Raw genomic sequence first — 25,853 nt, 5'->3', positions numbered from 1 at the left:
ACGGTCAGAGAATATGAAGCACGAATTGACCTACTTGTGGACAAATATTGTTGTAAAAGACCTTATAGATGTTCCATTGAGGACAAAATAGAGATAGAACAACAAGTAGCAAAATTACTAGATAAAAATCTCATAGAGGAATCATACAGCCCATTTGCAGCACCGGTAACATTGGTCTTCCAAAAAGAAAGACGGAAAAAAGTCGAGATTATGTATAGATTTTAGAGAACTCAATAAAATAGTGATACCTCAAGCACAGCCATTCCCATTGATCGATGACTTAGTAATCAAAACAAGAAACTCGACATATTTTACAACACTAGACGTCAATTCGGCATTCTGGTCAATCCCACTAAGAATTGAAGACAGAAACAAAACTGCTTTTGTTACGCAAGAGGACATTATCAATGGACATGTTTACCTTTTGGTTTGAAAACATCGCCGGCTATTTTTCAAAGAATATTAGGTAACATTTTGAGAAAGTATAAGCTTACAGATTTTGCAGTTAACTACATAGACGATATCCTTATATTCTCTAAAAACTTTCCTGAACACATAAATCATTTAACACAATTGTTTGAAGCTATAAAGAATGAAGGTTTTAGACTAAAGTTTACGAAATGTACATTTGCTTCGGATTCAGTAAAATATCTCGGCCACATAATACAAAAAAATAAAGTACAACCAATACGAGATAATTTAATTTCAATAAAAGATTTTCCAATTCCGAAAACTCAAAAAAATATCAGACAATTTTTAGGAAAAATTAATTTTTATCATGAATATATACCGAAAAGTGCGATAATTTTAGAACCACTTCACAATTTATTGAGAAAAAAATCAAAAATTTAATTGGTCTGCGGATTGTCAAAAATCTTTTGAAGAGATAAAAAAAATGTTATGCTCGCAGCCGGTATTAGAAATCTTTGATAAGGATTTACCAATAATTATTTATACAGACGCATCTTTGCAAGGTATTGGGGCTGTATTAAAGCAAACACAGCCAGATGGAACACAAAACCAGTAGCATATTTCTCAAAAAATTAAATCAAGTCCAAAAGAGAAAAAAGCAATTTACTTAGAATGTTTAGCGATTAAAGAAGCAATAAGATACTGGCAATACTGGTTAATAGGTAGATCATTTATGGTATATACCGACCATAAACCTTTGGAAAACTTGAATATCAGGTCTAGGACAGACGATGAGCTAGGCGACTTAACATATTATTTATCACAGTATGATTTTAAAATAAAGTATGCGCCAGGAAAAGACAATACAGAGGCAGATTGCTTAAGTAGGAATCCAGTCTTAGATGCAAATGAGGATACAGAAGAGCAATTAAAAATTGTGAACCAAATTAAATTGCAAGATATTGTTACAGATCAACAATTAAATGAGGATGTACAAAAATAAAATCTAAATTAATATTAAAACAAAATATTTACTATAGAAAAGTTAGAAAACGTGAAAAAATTATATTATCGGAAGAATTTTGTAAAAAACTTATTAAAGATGTACATAAAAATATGTGTCATATAGGTGTAAAACAGATGCTAAATATGATTAGTCCATTATATACGGCTAAAAATTTTACCAAAAACATAAAAACCATTGTAAAACTTGTGAGACATGCATAAAAAATAAAACAAGAGGTCAAGATAAGTATGGTTTAATGTCACATCTAGGTCCTGCAACAAAACCTTTGGAAATAGTATCGATAGATACAATTGGAGGTTTTGGAGGCTCACGATCAACCAAAAGATTTTTACATCTTCTAGTGGACCACTATACACGATATGCTTATATTGTTACTTCAAAAACACAGACTGCTAATGATTTTGTCAAATTGATTAATAATGTAACAGATTCGGATTCAATTGGGATGATTCTCACAGATCAATATCGAGGACTCAACTCAAAAGAATTCAAAGAATTTCTAAATGGAAAATCAATACCTCTAATCTTTACTGCAGTTAATGCTCCATTTTCGAACGGTTTAAATGAGAGACTGAATCAAACATTAGTTAACAAAATCAGATGTAAAATAAATGAAAACAGTAATAAAACGGCATGGACGTCGATCGCTCATAGTTGCATAGATAAATATAATAATACAGAACACACAGTTACTGGTTTTGCACCTAAGTATTTGTTAGATGGCACAGATGTTTCTATTTTGCCAAATGAACTAAAACAGGATAAAAACACAAGCAGAATGGATCAGAGATAAGAAAATAGCATTTGAAAATTCAATAAAGTCACATAATTACAATAAACTAATATTTGATAAAAATAGAACTCAATATAACTTCAAAGTAGGTGATATGGTATATGTAGAGAATGGTAACAAGTTAAATAGAAATAAATTAGACGAGTTGAGAATTGGTCCATTTGAAATTGTTGAAAAGATATCAAATTCAATATATAGAATTAATACAGGTCATAAAAAGTCAGAGTCCAATCTCTTTCATGTCACAAAACTCATACCAATATGTACATAAAAACACACAGATAATATGTGTAATTTAAGTTTTTATTTTATGTTATTTTCTTGTATAATAAGGAGAAAAATACAGAGAAGAGAATTTTTTTTGATAATATGTATAATTTAAGTTTTTTATTTTATGTTATTTTCTTGTATAATAAGGAGAAAAATACAGAGAAGGGATTTTTTTTGAAAAAAAATCTTTGTTGGGAGGGGAGATGTAAATTATATACATTCTAGTCTGTGAATCCTTTAAGTTTTAAATAGGTTATAGCGGCCTACATGGTTGGTAAAATGGCTTGTTGACAGTTGACACAAAGTAAATCAGCAAATAGAGAGAAAATATAATTTTATAAAATATTTTAAAAGGAACCGACAAACTGAAATTATTAACTTTAATTGTCGTTTCTTTGATTTCAGGTAAGAATATGCCATTTTGGTTATATACTGTTATTATTGTGATGTATGTACTTAATTACTTAATAAAATATCTTTGATTTCAGAGCAACGCAAGTTTATTTAATTTATAGTTTGAAGTTCCAAATAAACATACGTAGTACTTTGTCTTATATATACTTGCCCACTGCTAAGCACGGGCCTCCTCTACTACTGAGAGGGATTAGGCCTTAGTCTACCACGCTGGCCTAGTGCGGATTGGTAGACTTCACACACCTTCGAAATTCCTATAGAGAACTTCTCAGATGTGCAGGTATCCTCACGATGTTTTCCTTCACCGTTAAAGCAAACGATAAATTCACAAAGAATACACACATGATTTTTTAGAAAAGTCAGAGGTGTGTGCCCTTGGTGATTTGAACCTGCGGACATTCGTCTCGGCAGTCCGTTCCACACCCAACTAGGCTATCGCTGCTTTCTTTCTTTACCATATAAAGTCTTTATATATTTTTTTGTGTAGGGATGTGACGAATCGTTTATAAACCGCGTTTGCGGATACGGGTTCCAGCTTTGTTACTTATTCGGCATCTGAACGCGTGACTTTGAAATAAATGGACGCTACAGTATATGAATCGATTTGTACTACGCGTGCTTTTGGTGACTTCCACCTTCTTATGGAGAATGTAATATACGTTAATACTAATTACTAATGTAATAGCCACGATAGCCTAGTTGTGTGTGGAACGATCTGCCGAGACGAAAGTCCGCAGGTTCAAATCCCAAGGGCACATACGTCTGACTTTTCAAAAAAAATCATGTGTGTATTCTTTGTGAATTTATCGTTCGCTTAAACGGTGAAGAAAAACATCGTGAGGAAATCTGCACATCTGAAAAGTTCCTCTAAAGGAATTTCGAAGGTGTGTGAACTCTACCAATCCGCACTAGGCCAGCGTGGTGGACTAAGGCCTAATCCCTCTCAGTAGTAGAGGAGGCCCGTGCTCAGCAGTGGGCAAGTATATAATACAGGGCTGATATTATTATAATTATTATTAATGTAAAAGATCCATTATAGATCCGCCAAAAAGTAACGGATACGGATACAATTTTTTTTCGGAACTTTGCGGTTACGGATACAAATATTCTGCACATCCCTAGGTATGTATTATTTATTTCATTTATTTTATAACAATTCCACGGACATAGTGTACACCAAAACTGCCATTTCTTTTCCTTTTTCAATATCCATGCCATATTGTTGTCTGTGAGATATTGCCTCAAGTGATAAGACCGCCAATTGTACTCTATGTACAAGTGGATATACTATGTCTTTCCTCGTGTACATGTGTACAATAAAGAATTATAAATAAATAATACCACATTTGTTACCAAACAAGGATAATTGTCAGTATCGCGCAGTTTTCGTGTGTGTATGTCGTGATGTCTCCCGTGGCGCTCCTGCTCTGGACATTGCTGTCTGTGACTGCGGGTAAGTGGGTTGATATTACCATTTTGAGAAATGAACTATGCTGTTCATTTCGTAAACTCTCGCGGCGACTTATTGCTGAAGAAGCAGCGTAGGAAGGTCGTTATTTTGGTCGATAAACTCAGTACTTTTTCTAGATGCAATAGTTTTTTAGGAGCCATCGTTATAAGCGAAGTCAGGGTAACATTTTAGTACTTACTATCAAACCAGATAAATTTTCGTGAACACCTATTATTTGGTCACGGCCGTAAGTCTCTTATGGACCCCTGGGTGTGTCACCTGGCCTCTTTGGGAATCAATGGTTTAGGTTACTGAGTAGTTCATAATTTTAAATAGCTTTGTTTCAGAATATGCTTACCGAGTAGTTCATAATTTTAAATAGCTTTGTTTCAGAATACGAACAGAACTACACGATAACTATCGTGAGAAATGATTACGACGGTCCAACCAAGCTCATGTGCGTCAATAAGGATCAGGTTTATTTATATGAAGCAATACCACTTATGTTGTACATACATAAACCAACATCAATAAAGTTAATTGGAAATAAATTCGAGTAAGTACATATACGTTAAATTACCGAATGTCGATGTTACATTCGATAGTTTGTCATTTTTCTAATGTGCATAATAATAATTTAACGGATTTTTGCACTGCGGTATTGTAATTCTAAAGGTGCGATTTGTTCCTACGTCTCATGTCTAATGTCTTGGCAGGATTTGTAAAAAATCATTATTGCTCTGTTATTATAATTTAAACAAGAATTCGGACTTCCCGTTAAGTCTTCCCTCTTCTAACTAGCTCTTCGTTTTTTTGTAATTAAAGACTATTGTTAGTATAATTTGTGTTAGTATCTTTGCTCGCAATCTTGAGTTTATTATAAAAGGATAAAACGCAGGAAACCTGCGAATGGACTACTACAGGGCCCTGGAGGAAAGTTGGAAGGGGATAGCTGAGAAGGAAGTGTGGCGGAAGGAGAAGGAACTAACTTAGGATGGGCGGAAGAGAGGGCCAGAACATGTTCGCGAGCCCTCTTAGGCCACAATGTATAACCATGAGAACATTATATACTATACACACTTATCTGTGTGCCCTTTGAAATAGTCCCCCCGTGCATGGGTATGCATTCGGTGTGCAGATCGAGCGCACAAAAATTCGGCGCGGAGTTTACATAGTTTCCAGTCTGCACACGCATAAAAATATCACGGTTATGTAAGCAAAGCTCAACTGAGCTAAGTCATTGGTGGTAACTGATTATATGGCTTATCTCCCTTTATATATTTACAGGTGCTATCGGCATGATAATAACGAAGAAAAGATACTCTTTGTAGAGTCATCGATACACGAACACTATCTTTATGCTTTAGTAAGTAATTTATTATGTTTGATTTCTGGCGGTACAATTAGTGCATATACCGCCATTTCGTCAGCATCGCTAAAACTGCATGAAGATCGATGCAGTGACACAACTGGAGTGATATCACACAGCAATCACGATAGATGGCGACATCGATCCTGAATTACGCCTTCACAATTTGCGCGACGCGCAGCATATATACCACTTCCGAATAGGGACCGTCGGAGGCGCCGCGGCCGGTCAGGCGCAACATCTGCCTGACTGGGAATCTTCCCCTTCCATAGAGGAACGTAACCATCTGTTCCTCTACAGCGGCGTCAACCTTTACGCCGCTAAAGATCTAATGATGTCTTATGTTTACGCGAATATTAGACATTGAAATATAAAGTCATTTTGACATTGCGTTACTGAATGAAAACACATACTGATCTACTTAAAAATAACACTTTATTAAAAAATAATTTCAATTTTACGCGCTCTACTTTAATACTGCTCTAAGAGAATTTGTCGCAGCGGTAGTACCACACTTTCAGTCAGAAATACACTCACACACACGCCATATTTGCATTAAACAACAAAATGATAAAAAAATCAGAAAACTAAAACCAGGTTTTTTGGTGTAAATATTAGTTATTAATGGATGATTTTGGCACAATGTTAGTAAAGGTGAAAACGAATATGTGGTTTCATTTAGTAAAGCAATGTCAAAATGTAGAAATTTCCGTTAAAAAGTAGATATAGCAATGATGGCAGAGTTTATATTTACAGATTCCTAATTTTAATTCAATTATAAACTACAAGTATACTTGTTATTTTCTATTGAATATAATAAATAATCGAATAGGACCTCAGTACAAACACGATGGTCCCACAGGCATAAAGATCGACTGTGAATTTCGTCTTGCTATAATATATTGGGGTGAGTACATTTATTTCATATAATCGATTGACACTGCGTACATGCAGACTTTAAGTACCGCGGAGAGGCGTCACCTGTTTATAGAGTACATAACACACGAGGATTGCCGGGCACGCAGCCCCTCTGATCTTCATATTTCAGTTTTTGGTACAGTGGACTGACGTTGTGCGTCATTGCATTGGCATGATGGTCATGCTTGTCATGCTGACGTCTCGGGTGCGACCCCGGGTCGGGTGATATCTGGATTTTCCACTTAGAATCAGCTCAAAGTTTGAAATTCTGGTCCGCTATGCCGATAGGAGCAAAACGTATATAAGACCCAAAATAATTTCGAAGTTCCTTATTTAACTAATTTAAAGCCTAGTGTCGATTAGGCGCGGCGCATCGGATGCAATCGTATTAAATCGCCTGCGTTTACTATGAAACTGCATCCAAAATATTCCGAATTCCATACAAGATGTGTAGATGCGATTCGATTTCGCGCATTTTAATTCTACTCAAACGTACATCGGGCGTAAAAATTTAAAATATAATATGCTATGTTACTTCCAGAGAGTTTGAAAGTGGAGATTAATGGAAATGTGATGGATAACGAACCTGTATTCTCATCTAAAGAAGTAAATGCTATAGTTACATACAAATTCGTATTAGACGAACTAGTTAATATCAAATGCAAGAAGCCAAACCACCAAAATGGCACAATAAGGTTCGTCTACAACGTCGACAGCTGTGAGTATTACTTAACTTATCTTTAGAAATTGTAAATCAAGTGCCCCGCCGCGTCTGTCTGAGCATGATAAATTCAAAGACTATCAAACGGATTTTGATGAAATTTGGTATACAGATTGATTCGGACCCTTGGAAAGACGTGGGCTACTTTTATCCCGGATAATTCTTTCACGCAGACGAAGCTGCGAGGCATCGGTTATATTTTGATAGCTAGTTATATAAAATAAATCAGCTCAAGAATAACTTAAGCCAGGTCGTAGTTAACTAATGATAATTTTGTACGATTTAAAGGTTGTTCCCCCATATGCCAACTTATTTGACGTGATAATTATGGTTTAAGGACAAGATGTCTTTTATAACGATGTAGCGACTTCTACAACTATTATCTATATAACTATTATCTGCAACTAGTGACCAAAGTAAAAGTACAGTGAACAACGATTAATCCACTATTATAGCTTTAAGAGATACGCTAGAAACGTCTTTACCCACCCTAAAGACCCTCCCTAGAATTCTGCGCATATTTTTTTAGTTCCACGATCTGCTCCTCTAGAGAAAATCCTTACCTACACCAATGGATCCCAGGCGTAGATTTGCACCTTATATAACTAGAGCCTCGCCCTATTTATAATGATAGAATGAACCACGCTGTAACAACATGCATGGCTTCTTTGTAAGAAAGTAATAAAACAGTATTGTGCTCGTCGCTTCAAAAGTTAGATATCTTCACGTAGAACGACTTTTCAGATTACGCCAGTGTCGCAAGCACTGAGGACGTCGATTTCCAAGTTGTACTGAAGGCACATCACCACGGAACACATATAGATTGCATATTTCAGGAAAACACTACTAAAACGCTTCTAAGAGTCTACATGTTACTGGATAAAAAAAACGGTAAATACTATAAGTTGCGCAATGTGCAAGTTTTTAATCAACTCTATGAATGATGGGCTGATAACAGCATTTTTTGTGCTGTTTGCTTAAAGCTTCGTAAGTGTCTAGACCGCATTTTACCCGACAATAAAAATACTTGATGGTGTACGTTTCCAACTAACCGACGGATATTGATTGGTATCTTATTGGTGGGCTCGACGCTGCTACATTTGAAAGAGATGAGGCTCGTCAATATCTTCTGAAACTATACGGTGTTTATATGTAATGCTCTGAGGGTGGTTGACAGGTCAGGGACTGTTCCGCCGAGTTATCTCAGTCAACAAGATACCCTGGGGCCGTTCCGTATGCGCCGAAGAAGGCCACCGCAGGTTATGGTTGGTATGCTGGTGTAGGATATATATAGGGATAGGGACTCGGTCCAATGCTCGCTCGGATGATGCAATACTCCCGAATATCGATATTGAGCCGTAAGACCGGTGAAACCAACAGTTCCACTCACCCCCCCAGCTGGCAGTAGCGATAACGCATTTATTCCCTGCAAAAAAAAACGTGGTTGACAGGTGCTGATGGCTCGTCCTCTCACTAGCTTAAGTCCCAACTCCCAAGCTGTCGCTCGACCTTTCGACTTTGCTAAACATATTATAATGGACAGCGTTCAATTAAGTCGGGTTGTAACGCAAAATTCCGCCTATATATTTTGTATAGAAATGATTAAGTACATGCATTACAGCGGGCCGGATCAGCGGAACGAGATACTGTGGCACCGTTACGGCTCGCCTCGCACCATCCTTTTATAGTGGACGCTAAGCATAAGAACCCATTAATTACGCGAACAATGAAACTAATCAATGCCTCTGGAATTTTCAGTGGAAGACATCATTAGAGTCAACGGTTTAGCTATAAGGCAGAGTGGCAATATTGTAAGATATTATTACACCGGTTCCGTGCCTACAGTATTTTGCCCTGGTGAGCCCTGTCTCTTTTAATTTAATAGCTATAGTTAACATTCCTACAAAATATTGTACGAATGCAAACAGCTGCTGCTACAGTTGCCCTGAATGGAAAACTCTGCCAGTTCGATTAAAGCTATAGTTGCCCATTTTTTTGGATTTTAAAATGAACTTTAAATACTTACAGGTCCAGTTGATGTGGAATGGTGCTTTAAATCCCATGACGACCATAATGCTGAAGCAAATTGTACTATAGGCGGCAGAATAACGAAGGTACAGATGTACGAAGACTTTCCTAGAAACGGTAATATTTTTTCCATACAAAATACTACCTGAAGGTAAGCTGCGTAGGGTTCAGAATGTCGACTGACGAGAGACCCCTCCCCAGTAAACACAATTATGTCGGCCTTTAAAACCAGACACAGGTTGATTACGGGGGCCACGATGGCAAGTTTTACACATTGTATACCTTCAGTGGCGGATTTGCAGTCCTAACCGCTATAGGCCCGAGGTCATGTGCCGCCCCATTCTCAGAACCCAAAATAGTGATTTAGGAAGATTATAATCTCAAGGTACGCGAGCTTTTAATACATGATACTTTGCATTTGAGTTATTTCTTGTAATCATCAGTGTTATTTTTTGGCCCGATTTACCGCCCGTGTCGTCTAGCCGTCCTAGGTCCAGGCCTACTGGGCTTTAGGGCAAATCCGCCATTGTATACCTTGGTGTATCAACCAACTCAATGCGGGAACGCGCGGAATTTGCTTTCAATAGTATATTCAATTAAATTTATTCACAGGTATATACATTAAGGGCTTGACTGATAACAAAATAATATTTCAAACATATGAAGAGGCGAATAGTATCAGGAAGATACTCTACACGTACTCAGACGACGATATTATACAATTGAGTGCTTGGTACGAAGAACAATACGTCTATTGTAGCATAAACGGTACGTATAGGTATAGTGTTATAGTAGTCTAGAGTAAACGTATAATCTCGTGTAGTTAAGTACCTAGTCTTGCCATAAATATTGTAATAAAGAAAAAAGAAAATTGTTAACTGCAAATAACATTTATTACTTTTACAGTGTGTCAGTTTAATACATAAATATAAAACAATTAAAAATATAAAAAGCTTATTCGAAGTGGTCTCCATTGGCTGCAATACAGTCCTTTAAACGATGAGGCCAGTTATCAATAGAAGCACGCACTCTTTCCATGGGAAAATTCTTCACCGCCAATCGTATAGATTGTTTTAGGGACTCCAAATTATCATGGCGTTTAGAGCAAGCTGTACTCTCTAAAACTGACCACAAATCATAATCCAGCGGATTAAGATCGGGACTAGACGACGGCCAGTCTTCAGCTCTGATGAAGTCCGAAACGTTCGATTCCAACCAAGACTGCGTGGACCGAGCTTTATGACCCGGCGCCGAGTCTTGCTGGAAGGACCATACTTGGTTATTGAACATGGTGATGTTAAGGGGCTTAACTACCTTCTCAAGAATGGTATCTTGATACACTTGTGCCGATGTTTTGATACCTTTTTCACAAAAATATGGCTCAGTCACTCCTTCATAGCTAACACCCCACCAAACCATCACTGAAGTCGGATAATGTCCACGTTGCACTCTGTCGACTAATTGGGAAGCTTCCTTAGAGCTTTGAGCATAAATACGGTCATTTTGTTTGTTAAAATGTTGCTCAATTGTAAAAATTTTCTCATCCGTAAACAAAATTTTTCTGTGACCTCCCTTTGCGTACCGCTTCAGTAGTTGTTTCGATTTTACCACCCTATTCTTCTTTAAATTATCAGTTAAGAAATGGCCAGTGCGTCTCTTATAGGCTGCAAGTCCTAAGTCATCTTTTAAAATACGCGACATGGTTCTAGGTGCTATCTTCATTTCCCGAGATAAAATCTTTTGCTTTCGGACAGGATTTCTTCGAATTCTTTCCCTTACTGCTTTGACCACCTTTTTCGTACGAACACTACGTGGACGGCCAGATCTTTTTCTGTCACAAACAGAGGAGGTCTCATTGTACCTATTAATAGCCCGGTACACAAACATTTTACTAATACCAAGTGTATGGAGAGTTTTAAAAATTGCATTTGGCTCCATACCTACTTTGTGTAATGCTATCACAGCGATTCGGTTCTCTTTATCACCCCACACCATTTTAATATCGCAAAATATTTTACAATGTATTGGCGCCAAAATGAGAAAACACAATGAACAATCGTATAAAAATGACAGATTCGAAATTCAAATGTAATATTTTTTTATAATTAAGTGTAACAGTATTTATGGCCAGACTAAGTATAGATAGTATAAGGTGCATTTGGGTAAGTTCGGATAACGGGTAAGATCGTATAACGTTTAAATAGCGAGGAGCTATAGTTTGATTAGTTAGTGTAGTAAAGTTCTTTAGTTTTAATCCCATAGGGGGCAAATTTCTATGAAATATCAATCGTTTCTAAGCTCACAAAGAGAGAATTAAATTTAAAGAAGATTGAATTTAAAGTACCTTTAATAGTTAACAGTTTGATGTATGTATCACTAAAATAATTTATTAGAAAAACTAGCTTTTGCTCGCAGCTTCGTCAAACACCTTCGAGGTTTCCGAAATAAAAGTCCCGCTATTTATTTACCCGGGATGGAATGTAGCCTAGATTACAATCTTCCCGGGGTCTTAAACTATCTCCACACCAAATTTCATAAAAATCTGTTCAGTAGATTTTGAGAAAATCGCAACACAGACAGACAGAAAAGAGGGGTTTGTTTTAATATATATAGATAAATATTTTCGAGCATTCTCTCAACTTATCGATGGATCGTTGAACTTGGCCGAATGCGCTCTTCACCTGATACCACTTTCTATAACAGACAGCAGTTTAAATTTAGAATATTTTTTCCCTTCTTTATCAAATAGCCTTCCTCTTAATATCTAATCAATAATCAATGACTTACATATACCATTGTTATTCAAAAATATAATCGATAGAACCCATCAATAAAGTATTTGAAAAGAAATGTTCTATACGATTAACGGCATGATAATATATACCAATAGACAACGAGCATAGACTAATGAACCATTGACGTGGAACATCGTGAAATCAAATCGACCAATCACGAATGTGCTCACGATTCGTGCCTCTATCGGTACAATGCTTGTAATTCTTAGGGGCTATTGATTATAATTGATAATTGAAGTCCCTTAACTTGAAAAGGAGCTGCTATTCGAAACCGCAATTTAACCGCTTGGGTCCCTTTGCATAAAATTAAATACATAGTGTGTTTAAATACAGTATACTATACATATTATCTTTATAATTAACAGGTTTGTCTAGTGTTGCGGAAAAACGGAAGCCAATCACGCTGCGAATGAGAAAAGAATATAATTTGACAAATGTCGTCTGCAAAATAAATATATTCAAAACTGATATATTATTTCGTTACGTAAAAAGTAATTCTACAAATAATCCACCGCCTGCAGGTAAGAGTATATACGTACTGAGCGATATGCTAATAATTTATAGCGATAACCTCACTTTTTAATGTCTACTATCATCATCATCCTTATCATCAGCCCTGTATCAATATATACTGTCCCTGCTGAGCACGGGCCTCGTCTACTACTGAGAGAGATTAGGCTTTAGTCCACCACGCTGGACTAGTGCGGATTGGTAGACTTCACATACTCTCAAAATTCCTAAAGAGAACTTCTCAGGTATCACGATGTTTTCTTTCAACATTAAAGCAAGCCACAAAGAATACACACATAATTTCAGAAAAGTCAGAGGTGTGTGCCCTTGGGTTTTGAACCTGAGGACATTCGTCTCGGCAGCCCGTTCCACACCCAACTAGGCGATCGCCGTTTGTCTACTGTCTGCATACATTAATATAATATTTACGAACTGCTGCTCCCAGGTTAAATGAATTAATAAAATATTGTAACCCAATGGTTTTAACTTTTTTATTTGAATGACGAGACGAGCATGCCGCTACCCTGATAGTAAGCGATACCACTGCCCATAAACAGAAAACCCTTAACGACCATACAGATCTTAAATTACAAAGTACCCATAAGATGTTAAGTCTCATAATGCCCAGTAGTTACACTGGCTACAATGTCCTTCAAACCGCAAAACGACAGTAAACCCATAAGACTGCTTGGTAATTCATTGCAATGGTCTACCCCAACGGCCCCTCGAATAAAAGAGGCCTTCCACCCACAAACTGCTGCTAAAACATTTTTTCTTTCAATAATGGCCAATCTCATTTCACCCATATACAATTTTCGGCGTTTTTATCAAAATGTAGATCTTAGTTGTTGCAAAATAGCGCAGTACGTGGAGAACTAAGGGAGCATGACAAAGGAGTGGTCAAATACAATCGTATTACGTCTTATTATCATCAAGAGTCCCAGCTAAAAGAGTCACGCAAAATGCTATAAAAAATACACATATTCCTTGCTTGTAAACTATGCGGGCAATACAAGACTACGCTGTGTTTTTTTTAATTTTTGGTGGACTCGTGAGCTCTAGTACCTATTATGGATATATATTATGTTTTTCAGTGTGTATTCGTATTAAAGTATTATTTTTCGATATAGTTTCAGGTCCCGTTGATGCAACACAATATGATTGGTGTAAAATGGTGATTTTACTTGTTATCTTAATATTAATAATTTTGGTGGCAGTTGTAGCGGTCGCTATCAGAAACAAAAGAAACTCCACTTCAAAGGTACAGAGTAGTTTAAATTAATATAATTGTTGTTGAGTAACAACACTAATATTATTTAGTAAATAGTTAATTTAAGGAATAAATCTCAGCGAATGATATATGCCAAATTTATTATGGATAAGGACCGATTTTACAATCGTCAGATACAAGATATTTTTAAAACTACTATATGAAAAATTGTATTCATAAATTGTTCAGTCGTCTCAGTTGAGTATTCATTTATCTGATTTTGAAAAATGGGCCATAAGACGACGGATCCAAAAATTCAAATACCTAAATCTAAAAAAAAATACGAAAAATATGCGAAGTTCGTGGCCTGGAGTTAGCAGACAAAACGTCGATTGTCGCGTCATTTAGTTCCAAAATATTAGTGTATCGGACTGGTAATAATACCTGCATCCCAAACAAATTAATTAAACATTATGAAATAGGCTCTAATTAGATATGGTTGTTTGCAGTTAGAACAAGCAGAAGATATCGCCAACACAGAAAATAACAAATACAACGCGCAACTCCCAAAACGGCTACACAAAGAAATTCTTATCGAATTCCAGAAAAAAACTGTTGGCAGCGCAGCTAGAGTACCTACCGGAGATGATATTAGATCTCATAGCACCACAAGCCATCAGAACATCGAAGACCTTTACACCATTCCAATCCCAAAAAACCAAAGGGTCAAAAACAAAGAAGAAATTAATTACGCTGAACTTCAGTTCAAAGATAATAATATATATTCACAAATAAATCCAACCCAACCCCAATGTATTTACTCGGAAGTGAATCATGCACAACCAAATACTTTGTATGCAGAAGTCATCCACGAAGATCATCATAATTTGGAACTTGGACATTGTTATGCGAACGTTAGAAGAGATTACGTGACACCCAATTCTGATGTGGCTTTCAAGAGAAATAACCCAAGTAATGATAATTAAACACAATTACATGATAGAGGACTATCTCTCCCTCACACCCATTTCTGCAACGTTCTAAAAGCCAGAATCGGCAGCCACGCATTCTATGAGAGCGGTGAAGCTCGGCAAGTCTCAGGGAACACTAGCCCGAGCCCGCAATGAAATTAATGATATAGAAGGATAGAGAGGAGTTGGAAACTATTTTTCCATTACAATTACGATATTGACGAAGCTTATAATAAATAAGATAAATTTGTGTTACTGGTTTATTAATTTTTATGCTGGTTGTCACTGAGTCGTTCCTCCCCCCAGCACAAATTCATATTGACTTTTTTTTAGAGAACAAGTGATCTGCATCTGGTTCCAAAAGCACTGCCATTGAAAATATTTGATATTGTCTGTGTAGTGCTAGTGACAGTGGTCAAGTGCTTATTTTTTATAACCCTATGTTATGATTATTAAAAATTAATTCATAAACTATTTAATGAATTGGCTTGAATCATAATAAGTCCGCGACAAAACACCAGCTATATTCAACGACAAAATTGCATAAATGGATCTAATACATCGTGTCAATTAGTAAAGTTCAGTACTCGGTGTGACTTTTTCTATTAAACATCTGCGTTTAATAATAAATGGCGTGCAACTTGGCGTCAGATTGTACATTTTGCGATTGGGGCTCTGATAAATGTCTGCCTCGGTGGCGCAGTTGTACTGTATGCGCAGTACGACAGTGCTCTGAGGTCCTGGGTTCGAATCCCGGGTCGGGCAAAGTGATATGTGAGATTTTCTGCTCAGTATCAGCCCGGAGTCTGGAATTTGTGCCCGATATGGCTAAAGGCTCGCTCCCTATCACATCATGGGACGGAATACACTTGGCGAAAAGTGGGTGCGTTGCGCCTCTGGATAAATGCGTGATGGTGTGAGTGAGTGTGTGTGTGTGTGTGATAAATGACCATTGTTTCTAGAAGCTATCGTCACCCTGTCACTAGGACATATATTACAAATTTTCCTGTTATATTAATTATCCTTAATAATAGATTATTTGCATAACGCAGTTGCAGTGGCATGAAGTACTTAACTATATTAATATTAATTAACCAATATGTTTTATTTTGTTATTTCTCTTCACTAGCAAATTGCCGAGGCGGTCAAATTGACTGGAGCTCCGCAACTACTAAAGTTAGTTTTGACTACTTATCAATTATCTCTGGGTATAAGTGTTAAATTGCAAATGGGCCAACTAAATGGAATGGTTAGGTATTGGGAAAACCGGCTAATCTTTAAATCTGGTTAATGGGTCCCTCTACAGTCTCTGTTATTAGTCTATCAAGTATAAAACAATATAAAAGTAGAACAGTTTCACACGGACTAAGCCGCGGGGAAAACTAAAATATTAAAACACAGAGTTGCATAAAATATGTGCCCAATAAGCCATTTCATAAAGAAGGTCGTGCTTCCAAAACTTTAGTATAATATTTTGGTTTTTAGAATTTTTCATTAAAGCTTCTTTATTTGTTATTTTATGTTCAAAATTTGCTGATGGATTGCGTGAAAAAGAAATATGAAAGAGATTTATTAATTAGGGAATTTAAAATATATAAAATCAATGTTGAAATAGTACAACCTATTTTAGCAAAGCCACATATAGAAGTGGCAAAAGGATTGCGTCTCCTGGCAACTGATTTTGATTAGTTTAACCCCATTCCATTCATAGACTTTTTTATCTAAGGACGGAGCATTGCTGGGATAACAAGTCTGTTTCTCAGTGTTGACGGCATGGCAGCCTTCGCAGTGCGTAGACATAAGACCGTTGTGATTGGCTAAATTGAGATATAACTTAAATCTAGTCGACTGTCAGATAAACAAAACTGAGAAACAGACTTATCACAGCAATGCTCCGTCCTTAGATAAATAACGTCTATGAATAAGGGGGTTACTTTTTACCTGTGTAACCATCACTGTTAAGTATATTACACTGTACATAAAATTATATTTTCATTTATTGTGCTTGTTAATGTTAGTTTCGACGGGGTTGCAATGTCCTTATGGATAAAACCACGAAATAAATATACATTAAAAAAAAGTTTTTTTTTATATTATTTTGTAATCTTGCTTGTTACAAATTAATATTTTGCTTTATTCTTTCTACATCCCGTCCCGTAATTCCCTAATTCACACTGTAGCGATTTCTAGTGCCAAAATAATGCCAGTGACATCTATATAAAAATCCCGTTATGTCCCACGGGAGCAAATTACAACTCAGTGCGATAGTCGTGCCGTGTGCGCAATACAACTACGCCACCGAGGAAGCTAGTTGTTATAACTAACACAAAAAATAAAAACTTTTTTAACATTAATTAAACCGCCTTCAAAAACCAAATTATTTCATACAACAGGCATGTACAGGTTACCAATTTTGGTATAATAAAATTGCTGGCTAAGTAAGATCAATACATATATGGAAACAATATACAAAGTTAAACTTTAATTTGTCACCGACTCCAAAGTACCTGTATGTACCTGTTATTTAATTTTTTTTGGTATTATTTAATTTCATGAAATTTTCAAATAATTTAATAATTTTATTGTATGCGCGGCGCGTGCTCTTGTGCACTGCACCGCTCGACCACGCTGTACAATCCCTCCGCAACGGGCGCGGCGGTTGCGTTCGAGTTCACGTACATATCTTTCTGCTGACCCTTCCTTTGGCTCTTGGGCAGCGGCGTCGCGTACAGCCGCCCCATGCTGTTAGCGTCCGGATATCTCCTCTCCATTACATTAGCGTAGGTTTCCCACTGCGACGGAAACGGATTTACCGACTCTTCGCTTTCGAGATCTCCATAACTAGGGTTGTCAGTTACATTCTGTAATGGTAATCATTGTATATCAAAAATATGTCGAATTCTGAAAATATCAGAATGATAAGAGTAAAGCAAGCTAATGTTCAGGGTAGAAGTTCATGCTGCCAGACGAGTAACTTGATCATTTAGTCGATAAAAGAAGATATTTAATTAAACTAGACGGAGAAATCTTCCAAGTTGGAGACGAGATGGCAACAACTCTTTACACGCAAATATCTAAAGGAACTAGTTATTGGCTGTATATCGGGCCAAAGTTGCTGTTTCATTCCTCGTTCAAACTTTACAAAAATTAACGATCTACGAAACAGTAAGGGTGATGCAAACCGTCTGTGCGAGGGGTATGAACCGCCTAATGAACGAGCTGAAGTAATGAACATAACTTGTATAATAGCATACTCACACAGAGCGCCCTCTAGTTTACAGCTTGATTTATAAGTAACTTTTGCTCGCGACTCCGTCCCACTGAAAGTCCTTTTTGTATATTCCCACATATAAATTTTGGACTTATTCATTAAATATTATAAAGATGTGTAAAATATCAGCCTTCTAGCACCGAAAGCGGGCTAAGTCAGTGTGCAAATAAGTGAGCCAAGACTTCTCTTTTTATATTTATCATATTCATTATACCATACATATACAACTATATAGATATATACAATTGTTAAAATGCATAAATAACACTTACCCTGGATACTTTCGTCTTCCTTTTTACTATAACACACATTACTGTGATCAATATGACTGCAAGGAAACAGAGGACTCCAACCGGAATGAATATTGCTGCAAACATACAGAGTGCTTAGTAACTTAAAAAAGAGATGTGCCCATGAAAGAAGAACTCATCAGTCGAGATCTTGGCGGCTAATAAAGTAATTGGCAGCTAGAAACATATTGATACATCATATCATACAATCAAACATTTACATATATCTATTACAAAGTTTATTCTTTTTCTATGTTCCATTACAAATGTTCTCTTATTTGAGTTGATTGATAAATAAATAGCTTAAATATTACATTGAGTTTTCTTGGTGTAATTTAATAGATTCCTAATAATATTTAACATGTTTAGTGATTTTAAACGAGTACTCACATAACTGGATACAGTTGTCTTCCTGTTCCATGCCCTTTGTGTCGGATATTCGTCTTAATATTATTCTTAATTGTTCATGGTCGGATCGATATTTGTCATTTATCGATTTGCAATATTTAATGATGCTGCGATCATCGTCAGCCGTTAGGATCATCGGCTTAAACTTTAAGGATACTCTGCAGTCGTACACAGTTTTAATAACCGGGAATGAAGACACTAATTTATCTGGAAGTAGTAACAGTTGTTAGCAGTGTCAGTCGAGGATGAAGAGGCACAAAATGGTAACTGGTATTGTGATTATGAAATAGGTGAATGAATTTTACACACACACTCATACACACATCACGCATTTATCCCCGAAGGTATAGGGAAGGCAGAGGCGCAACCAGGCCACCCACTTTTCGCCAAGTGTGTTCCGTCCCATGAAGTGTTAGGGGGCGAGCCTATCGCCACATGTGGCACAAATTCCAGACTCTGGGCTTATATTAAGCAGAAAATCATAAATATCACTATGCCCGACTTGAGATTCGAACCCAGGACTTCAGGGCGCCGTCGTACCGCGCATGCAGTACAACTACGCCACCAAGGCAGTCCGAATTGAATTTTACATAGTCAATAGTGGCGATATTTTATAAAAAGAATATCAAACAAGATGTAATTTTGGGACACAGCTCTATAAATCCTGGGAGCATACTGATAAACACTGCAGAGTTATACCAACGATTCTTTCGCGACTCGACAATCACTGGACTTGCCTTTTTTATATGGGATCCTGCAGTCTACAACTTGTGAATCGGATACTGGAATCCCCCGGCTTAGCGACTGCCAGGGCCCGGAGGAGAGTTAGGAGGGAACAATTTGGGCAGGAAGTGCAGGGGAACAATGGGAACCCTCTTTAGCATGGGCAGAGTGAAGAAGATGAGGAAATGTTCGCGAGGCCCTTATGCCCAATGTGAATTTGGCAACCATGAGGTATACACACTCCTGTGTGCCTAGGGCCGCGACAAATGTCCTTCTATTCAAGGGCATGCAATCGGTCTAAAGACTAAGCACACAAGAATTGCCTCAGCTCCTCGCCTTATTGGACAAAGCCATATCGGAGCGAAACTTATCTTTCATTTCGGCTCTCATCAGAGGTCTCCATCCAATCGGCTCCAAAATATATGACTAATCGTAATATACAATCTTGTGACTTGTATCCGTTTGTTATGGATATTCACTGATTATATTTAGAGCTATACTACTACCCAATAAAAATATTAAACTACCTTTCCAATAAACTGTGTATTCGTTTGACTTAGAAGCTATCAGGCTGACGTCCCACGTGATGTCTAAAGATTCTTGATCCTTGTATTCATAATGTATTTCCTGATAACCCTCAAAGGGATAATAAATGAAAAGTACTCTCGAAAAATTCAACCCTTGTATACCTGAAATTTATATAAATTCAAAATCAAAACGAGTAAGGTTGAAGATATTAGTGCATTTTGACCTAAGTAGTCCACAATGGTCCAAACTTCGTGGATAATGAAGCGAAAGAAAAATTTTAGTGTAGGAAGTTGACACTAGAATATTTAAGAACCTATTTTTTTACACTTTATGAGGGTATACAATTGCCTGAAATTGGAGGGATTTATGTTAGGCAGGCGGCTGGTGAACAACCTACTAAACTCATTTAAAAGAAAACATGTTGCGGTTGCGGCAATCCCACAATACAGGTGGCAGGTAGAATGTGAAAGACTATAATTATTGTTTTAAGCCAAGCGTGCAGCTGACAAGAGATAATTGTATTTATTTTTGCCAAGAGCTTTTCGTCCTTCGCGACATTAACAAACATACGGCCTAACGGAAGACCAGGAAATATGCTGAGTTGGAGCTTTTTTGTAAGAAACATAGGTTTAAGTGCTTTTTGTCTGTTTTGTTTGTTTGTTTCTATTTTGTGTTCGCCTTATGTTTGTTGCAAAATATATATTTTTTCTTCTTACTTTCAAATAACATAAAGTCACAGGAATCAATAGTGGTCACACACTATTCGGCCAGATACCTAACTAAAAAATATTTATCGTCACTTCAATAAATTCCCTTTCGAATTGAGTCGAAGCAGCCACGTCTAACGAGAAATTGTTGTCTCACTTAAGGTTATTTGAGCTCCAATTAGTCTTCACATATGTATATGTAAACATAGTCTCCTCTTTTAGTTTAGACTACTTGCATACAGTCAACCCAGACCATAGCCAGTTTAGGCCGGCATAATTATGTCGACTTGTGACATAATCATCTCTCCTCTATTAACTCTCTATTTGGATCCCACCTCACTTACCATCGGGTGCGACGAAATCGTTTTGCCGTGCGTGCATAGAAAGTGTAATCGACATTAGGCTATACGTGGCTGCATAGAGAGTGTGAGAGAGGCGACATCTCGTTCATGGTCATTATTTAAAGAATCGTAGTTACAAACAACCTTGATAAGGACTGTACCGTTTGGATTCTTTATGGCAGTTACTGATGATCTTGTGCACTCTGAAGAACAATAAAGAATCTCCTCATTGTCCGATCCCTCTGCGTCTGCAATTTGTGTAGATTATTTTTTATACAAATTAATAACAAATTTAGCAAACCGCTCGTCTGATGGTAATTAATAGTCGAATACCCAGAAACAGTAGCAACACCACCCAAACTTTAAATTATAAAGCACGTAGCTGCCCCGGGCTCTTGAAACATTACATCGTAAATTTCGGATTGCTAAGGAATTGCACTGGTTACAATGTTGCTACAACTTTGCTTAGCGGCAGAAGTAGACATTGCGGTGGTAACAACCCAGTTAGGCTTGTGTACACGAGAAACCGAATAACTAGATACGATTTTACAACCACTATTATATCAGAAAATCACACAGTTTTCATGTCTAATACCTCCCATATTTACATTATTATTAGTAATTCCGAATATTTTTTATGTGTTAATATAAGGTTTATTTTTATTGTTACTGCGTACCATGAAATAATAATACATAATTGTATTATAAACTGTTTGTCAGCACATCGTACGACTACATACAAACTATTTCACAATAAATCGCGCCAATGTGGACGGCGCCCTCTTTATTTACAAACTGTAGAAAGAACTAAACTCTGCATCCAAATTACTATTTACTAACTTACTTAAGTAAGGAATATGTCGCGCGATAGTCTGTCTAGTTAAATACCAAAGTTGTAATCTAAATAAGTCTAGAACATACCTTGACTTGTGCTGGTCGGCTGTCGCTTCAGCAGCACCCGCACAATGGACTCCACGCCAGCTACATTGTGATGACAATCTATATACTTCCCATCTCTCTCCGGCTTCATCCTCATATACATATTTATACTCGTGGTGTTTATGTATACCGCTAAATCCGGTTCATCTCAAATTATAGAAAAGAATAATTAACTCTACTGTTTTTTACATCTATGTAAGGTTATCTTAAAAATACATAATTTCATGATTTACGCAAGAGGAAATGAGTATCAAAGTATTGCGAATTTGCCAAGAATACCTTAGAATATGGCAGGTTGTTCTGGAAATGTTTAGGGGCGGTTTAAGTCCAGCAGTGGGCGTCCAAAATCGTACGGTGATGACACTACGATGCAGTGGAGGCATGCGAGGGAGATTTCTTAGTGGTAAAGTGTTTGTGAGTTCTCTCGTACTTTATAGAGCAACAGAACAACGGGTTAATAATTAAATCTAAATGTAATCGAATCGTTAAAAGTAACGGATAGGTAATATCATCCTGGACTAGCTTTGACTGCGGCTCCAGCCACTACCTCCGACCACTTGTATCCATTCCCGGGATAAATAAAGCAGCTTCTTCAAAATCAATATAGTAGTTCTCAAGTTTATCCATTACAAAGAATCATACAAAGATCAAATCCCTTCTCTTTTAATAGTTTAGACAAAATGCCCGTCGCCTGTGGAACTTTGATTCTGGGGGAAGAGCTGTGATTCGAAGATAGTAACACAATATAAAGGATTTATTATTCATTACGTACCTTTCACTTTAAAAGTTATAATGCCTAGATCTCTCACGTAACATTGCACGTAAGCCATCTCATTTTCTCTGAACTCGTATGTTGCATTGGCCCATATCAACGAATTTTTAGGCGATTGGCTCAGTTTTAATTTTTTATTATTGATATAAACACTTGGTAACACTGTAAAAAAAGAATATAATTAACACGGCATCGGTCTCGAATCCAGGGTTCAAACCTACAACCGCAGATTATAGAATATGCATGAGTAGTTAAAGAAAGCTGCCGTTTTTAAATCCCGTCACAAAAACACCCCTCGTATTATGTATGTCTGTCTGTGGCATCGCTCCTAAATGATTTGACGATTTTGATACAGTTATTTTAGTTTAGAAGCTGATATGATCGATATTATTTTAGCTATAATCTATTATGATCCATTCAGGCGTTTGAAGATCATCAGCTCTTTTCCTACTTTTAAATGCACAATTGACGTGCATTTTGGTGGTATTTTTCAACGTGGCAACTAAGCTGATGTTGCATTAAGAAGTTTGAGGGATATCCAACTCCTCAGCAATTTACAGAAGATATGTCTTGTTTGGGCTCATAAAAATGGTCTCAATGAGTAGTTGTTAAATAGACGATGGTTGAGACGTATGGTTGAGAATCTTTTTACTTTTTATGGGTGTCTTTTAAGTCATTTAAATAACTTTTGTTGCGGCGCCCTATACACAGGTGCAGTGCTGAAGCATATCTCAGTAGGTATAGTCGAAAGTGAAACCAGTAACAGCCTTAGGAATAGCAAACGGGGCAGCCGCCTAAGACTTCGCGTTTCGAGGGCCTCACGCTTGCAAGGGACACAAAGGAAATAGTTACCCTCCTTTGGCAATCACATAAAAAGCCTCACAAAGATCTGCCGCCCAGAGTCTCGCATTAGTTATGGCCGCCACTAGGTGACAGCCCTGCCGAAACCCCACAGATCCCCCATGCCACAAAGGTAGCATAAAATATATACTTACTTTTTTTTTAAGGCCCTATTCACGAGGTCAGTTTCTAGAATGCCAGTGTTTGAGAAAAAAACACAAAATGAAAAATTACTTTTTAAGAAAATTGCGAAATATTTGATAACATTTTGAAGTACTTTCTACATTACCAGCCGTTTCTGTGGTTAATATAACTCTTTAAATATATGTTATGTTGAAATACCTCACCTGCGTGTGCAGCGAGCACCAAGTTCAATAGCGCGACAACATTTAGCACCATCTTTGGTAGTAACACGACAAATATACAGCCATCGGTGACTCGACATGCAACACTACTGTGTTTCTTTGTGTTTAATACTTATCAAGTGCTGTGACCACAGTTTCTAATTATGTTGGACATTCTGGTGTTATTATAAATAACTCATTTCTTTTTAAAACAATTGTGGATTAATTTATCTCTAGGGAGCAAATCTGTTGCACTTAGAACAGAAGAAAGTACACCCAAGAACAAAGTTGACATTTTAATAAAAATAAATCTATCTTTAGAAGAAAAAGAGTTAACAAAAATCTAACTAAAACATATGACTTGAAAACCTTTCATACGTCCACATTATAGCGCGTGACGTCGCTAGACATTACAATGCAAATGTAAGAAAAAAATACCGATGTAAATCCAGTTCTCATGCTCATGTCAAAATATTTATATCAGGTAACAAGGACCCAAAATAGAAATTGAATAATAATAATACATTTCTTAAAAAGCTATGGTATTCTAGTTGAAACCGAACAATATAGGTAGGTTATATTAAAATACGAACTTTTACGCAGCGCCCATATACATACATATAACATGTTCGCCGCCCGAATGCTGAATATAAAAGCAAAATAGATAAACATTAGGAATATAATAATGCTCTGGTATTCGAGTATACTTAAAACAGCACGTACACCAATATTACGTGCTAGGTATTTGGTATGCAAGGGTTTTTTTTAAATAAGTACCCCTGCTTTGTTTATCTTTGCCACCGAGCAACATGACAAAGTGACGCATTTGCTTTTCCCGTCATTCATTTGTAAAAAAATGCAATTTTTCATAGTGAATGATCCATGGTCAACCTATTTGTCATATTTTCCGTGATTTATAATAACAGGATATATTTCATATTATTTAACCAAACGGTCTGTGGTTTTAGTTATATGTTAAAGTACGTACAGTCGTGACCTGCAATAAGTAAATAATTTATGAGTTATGTTTGCGGTTTGAAGAAGCGTAGCGATTATTCTGCATAGCTTGACCAGGAAAATAAAAACCCTCGCCATTTTGTGGTAAAAAATGGGAATAAATTCTTGTACTAATAACGTTTCACTTTAAAACGGAAATTTAATGTGGTGCCCAAAAGCAGCTATTTTGTTTTCATAGTAGATCTTTATACTTAGAATCTATTTTAAAAATGGTCACTAAATTCGTATTTCATTGTATAATGTTTCTACAACATCCATTTTTATGCAACGGAGTCCGATTTAATTTAATAAATTTTATTTATTTCTCATACAAGTATGACAAATATAATAAAAATGATATTCGGCTGGTACTTAAAAAAGAATGACCTGAGCCATAAGTACTAACAACATTCCAATGACTCAGTTTCCAATGGCTGACAGTTCGCTTGCATAAAACAAAGTTTCAAGGAACTGTGACTTATTATCATATCAACGTATCAATAAAATACACAAACAAATATAAGACTCCACTCCCTTTAAAAATACAACAAATAAAAATACATCATCACGCATTTATCCCCGAAGGGGTATGCAGGGGCGCAACCAGGGCACTCAATTTTCGCCAAGCATGTTCCGTCCTGATAGGGGGCGAGCCTATCGCCATATTGGTCACAAATTCCATACTCCGGGCTGATACTGAGCAGAAAAACCCACATATCACTTTGGTCGACCCGAGATTCGAACCCAGGACCTTAGAGCGCTGCCGGACGGCGCATGCAGTACAACTACGCCACCGAGGTAGTCAAC

General features: G+C 36.8%; 2 protein-coding genes across 6 annotated transcripts; one reads left to right on the top strand and one right to left on the bottom strand.

Annotated features, from left to right (window-relative positions):
- Positions 1-3,869: 3,869 nt before the first annotated feature.
- On the bottom strand, positions 3,870-24,181 carry LOC115453555. 2 transcript variants are annotated; one of them, XM_037444646.1, is made up of 9 exons: positions 24,054-24,181; positions 22,867-23,028; positions 22,077-22,241; positions 21,317-21,403; positions 20,107-20,268; positions 18,839-19,063; positions 18,431-18,525; positions 17,442-17,748; positions 3,870-3,932 (listed from the first exon to the last, which is right to left on the bottom strand). In XM_037444646.1, exons 1-8 carry the CDS (start codon positions 24,103-24,105, stop codon positions 17,467-17,469), a joined length of 1,230 nt encoding a protein of 409 aa, XP_037300543.1. In that variant the 5' UTR covers positions 24,106-24,181; the 3' UTR covers positions 3,870-3,932; positions 17,442-17,466. The 2 variants fall into 2 exon arrangements, with proteins under 2 accessions (XP_037300543.1, XP_030038119.1); XM_030182259.2 differs by lacking the exon at positions 3,870-3,932 and having other exon boundaries at positions 16,867-17,748.
- Positions 3,965-15,142, top strand: LOC115453553. 4 transcript variants are annotated; one of them, XM_030182255.2, is made up of 13 exons: positions 4,007-4,037; positions 4,277-4,368; positions 4,759-4,921; positions 5,653-5,731; positions 6,491-6,641; positions 7,194-7,370; positions 8,118-8,264; positions 9,132-9,230; positions 9,402-9,518; positions 10,014-10,169; positions 12,562-12,717; positions 13,837-13,967; positions 14,426-15,142. In XM_030182255.2, the coding sequence occupies exons 2-13, from the start codon at positions 4,320-4,322 to the stop codon at positions 14,900-14,902; spliced, it is 1,902 nt and encodes a 633-aa protein (XP_030038115.1). In that variant the 5' UTR covers positions 4,007-4,037; positions 4,277-4,319; the 3' UTR covers positions 14,903-15,142. The 4 variants fall into 4 exon arrangements, with proteins under 4 accessions (XP_030038118.1, XP_030038115.1, XP_030038116.1 ...); XM_030182258.2 differs by lacking the exon at positions 4,277-4,368 and having other exon boundaries at positions 3,965-4,037; XM_030182256.2 differs by lacking the exon at positions 4,007-4,037 and having other exon boundaries at positions 4,092-4,368.
- Positions 24,182-25,853: the final 1,672 nt, after the last annotated feature.

This window comes from Manduca sexta, chromosome 28 (assembly GCF_014839805.1).
Source record: "Manduca sexta isolate Smith_Timp_Sample1 chromosome 28, JHU_Msex_v1.0, whole genome shotgun sequence".
NCBI lineage: Eukaryota > Metazoa > Arthropoda > Insecta > Lepidoptera > Sphingidae > Manduca > Manduca sexta.
Note: the sequence above shows the minus strand (reverse complement) of the source record. Positions and strands in the feature narration are given on the sequence as shown.